Genomic DNA, 2,722 nt, shown 5'->3' with positions numbered 1-2,722 from the left:
TTATATATTCTATTATAATTATTATTAATGTTAAACTGTACCGGGTGGGACTTGAAACCAAGTCCCTTGAATGACCAAAGAAGCTTTAACCATTACATCTATCAAATTTTGTTGTCTTGTTATAATTATTATTATACTTATTAGTATGATTATTAATATAATTAATAATATAAAAATTATTAATATAATTAATAATATAAAAATTATTAATAATATTCATATATTTAATATCATTAATTTCATTAATATTATTCAGATTAGACATCTTACGAAAACAACTACTTCAGTTTTAGATATTCACAAACATACAAACATGAGTTTTTGAGTAATGTTGAGGTGAGAACAATTGCATTTTTGTAAGAGAACATTGACAACATTGATAAACCTAATTTCAAAGAGAATAATTGCATTTTTTTCATAATAAACCTAAATACTAACATTTTATTCGTATCTTAACTCTGAGATATTTGAAGATATATCTTCTTTCAACATATGTGGAGAACAATACATGATAACTGATTTAGTTATAACTAACTAAATTATAATATTCAAAATTATTTTTTAATATTTTTAACCAGTTATAACTAAAAGCCTACAAATAGAGATTGATTCATTATCCTCTATATTTATGCATTTATACATAATAACAAACTTTGTACTTAATCATTTATATTTTATAATTATATTTATTTTTAGAAAGAGATAAAATTTAATAAATAGTACATGTTTATTGTACTGGGATGATCGGTCGGTCCCTTGACCCGGTCAACCCATGTGTCAAGACCATACTCCAAGGTACGAGGTCGACCATGTGTCATACGTGGCCGACCGACACAGAGAGCTCAAGTCAAAGGTTGACCCGATTAACGAAGGTTAACCCATGATTAGGAAACGGCCTAATCCAACCCTAATCGCTAAGCAACCCCCTAATCCGGCCCAACAGCGAGGGCCCATCAAGGTAATATAAATATCACGCATTCCAAGGAATAAGGTACGTCATTATCTGCAGTATTCCAGCCAGCCGAATACGATACCCCACTGACTTGAGCGTTGGAGTGCTATCTGCAGGTACCCCACCCGCCTGAGGAGTCATCCGGCGAGAAGAACCGAAGGAGGAAGTGAGGTACGACCGACCGAGCGACGTTCGAAGACAATAGTTCTCCCAGCCCCCAACCTCATTCGAGAACAATTGGCGCCCACCGTGGGGCCGAGGAGAGCCAGCAACAACCATAGCAGTAGATGGTATCAACCCGCAGCATGGCAAGCATGACCGAAGCAGACCAAACAGCAATGATGATGGCCCTTCAGAAGGAACTAGCAGAGATGAAGAAGGCACATGAGGAGACGGCTAAGAAGAATGAAGAGGAGATCAAAAACCTCCAAGAAGAAAACAAGCGGATGAAAAGATTGGTCGAGGGGGTGCCATCCCTCGCTGTGACTAATCAGGCCGGCAGGTCCCACGCTACCGGGGCCGGCGTCCAGGCCGAGAAGGACACCAAGAATGATTTCACCCTGGAGATGGATGGGGAATCCCACCCCAGCAAGACCATCAACACCACCGCTCCAGCGGGCCCGGACCGACGCCATCCCTTCACTGACCGTGTCATGGAAACCCCCTTGCCAGACAAATGGAAAGGCTTTAACAGGGACCGTTATGATGGGACGACCGACCCAGATGAACATGTGGACGCGTACACGACCCATATGAGCCTGTACACCACGGACGACACAGTATTCTGCCGAGTCTTTCCAACCTCACTGAAGGGCAGCGCTCTGAGCTGGTTCACCAGACTTCCAGCACACTCAATAGACTGCTTCGAAACACTGGTAGCTAAGTTTGACATCCAGTTCGCAACCAGCCGCCCCCACCATCTAACATCCATAGCCCTGGTCGGCATTCGTCAAGAGAGGGGAGAGTCCCTCCGAACGTTCATCGACCGGTTCAGCAAGACCGCTATGAGCATTCGCAACCTCAGCCCTGAGGTGGCGATGCACCACATGCTGACCACCCTCAGACCCGGCCCGTTCGCTGACAGCCTGTGCATGCAACCTGCTACCAATCTAGATGACCTTAGACGCCGAGCGGCCAAGTTCATGCAGCTGGAGGAACTTCGTGAATTCAGAAACAACGCCCGAGCCGAGGCAAGCGGGGAAAAGAAAGAAGATAGAGAGCGGCCAGGAAGGTCCCGAACCGGTCGGGACCAGAAAAGGGACAATCGCGAACCCCGTTTTTCCCGCTACACACCTTTGAACGCGGAGAGGAGCAAAATTTTACAAGAGGCCCTGAGCGCCGAGTTAATACCACCGCCACGAAGGGCCTTGAGCCCAGAAAATGCCGACCGCAACAAACGATGCCGGTACCATAAGAATACCGGCCACTCAACCGAGGAGTGACAAGCCCTGAAGGACAAAATTGAGGAACTTATCCAAGCCGGGCACCTCAGGCGCTTCGTACGCGGAACCCGAGAAACGCGCCGCTCCCCATGCAAGGAGCAAACGGTCAGGAGACGAGACCGAACCCCCCCCCCAGGCCCGCGAGATGGCGAGAGGCGGGGAGACCGACACCCACAGAGGCCGAGAAGTGATTAATACCATAGCCGGAGGGTTCGGTGGCGGAGGTAGTACCAGGTAGGCAGATGACAGTTATTCAAGAAACTCTGAAGACTCCCAGGGCATTTGTGGCAGACCACCAGGTTCTCCAGATAAGCAAGTCGACGGAGAA

The 2,722-nt window shown here is 46.1% G+C and overlaps 1 protein-coding gene across 1 annotated transcript; it reads left to right on the top strand.

Moving 5' to 3' along the window:
- The first annotated feature begins 1,257 nt into the window (after positions 1-1,257).
- On the top strand, positions 1,258-2,394 carry LOC137829117 (uncharacterized). Its single transcript, XM_068635911.2, has one exon. It carries the CDS (start codon positions 1,258-1,260, stop codon positions 2,392-2,394), a length of 1,137 nt encoding a protein of 378 aa, XP_068492012.2.
- The last annotated feature ends 328 nt before the right edge of the window (positions 2,395-2,722 follow it).

The sequence above is a fragment of the Phaseolus vulgaris genome, chromosome 7, assembly GCF_051622355.1.
Source record: "Phaseolus vulgaris cultivar YP4 chromosome 7, ASM5162235v1, whole genome shotgun sequence".
Taxonomy (NCBI): Eukaryota; Viridiplantae; Streptophyta; class Magnoliopsida; order Fabales; family Fabaceae; genus Phaseolus; species Phaseolus vulgaris.
The sequence above is the reverse complement of the archived record's forward strand: the minus strand, read 5'-3'. Positions and strand labels throughout refer to the sequence as shown.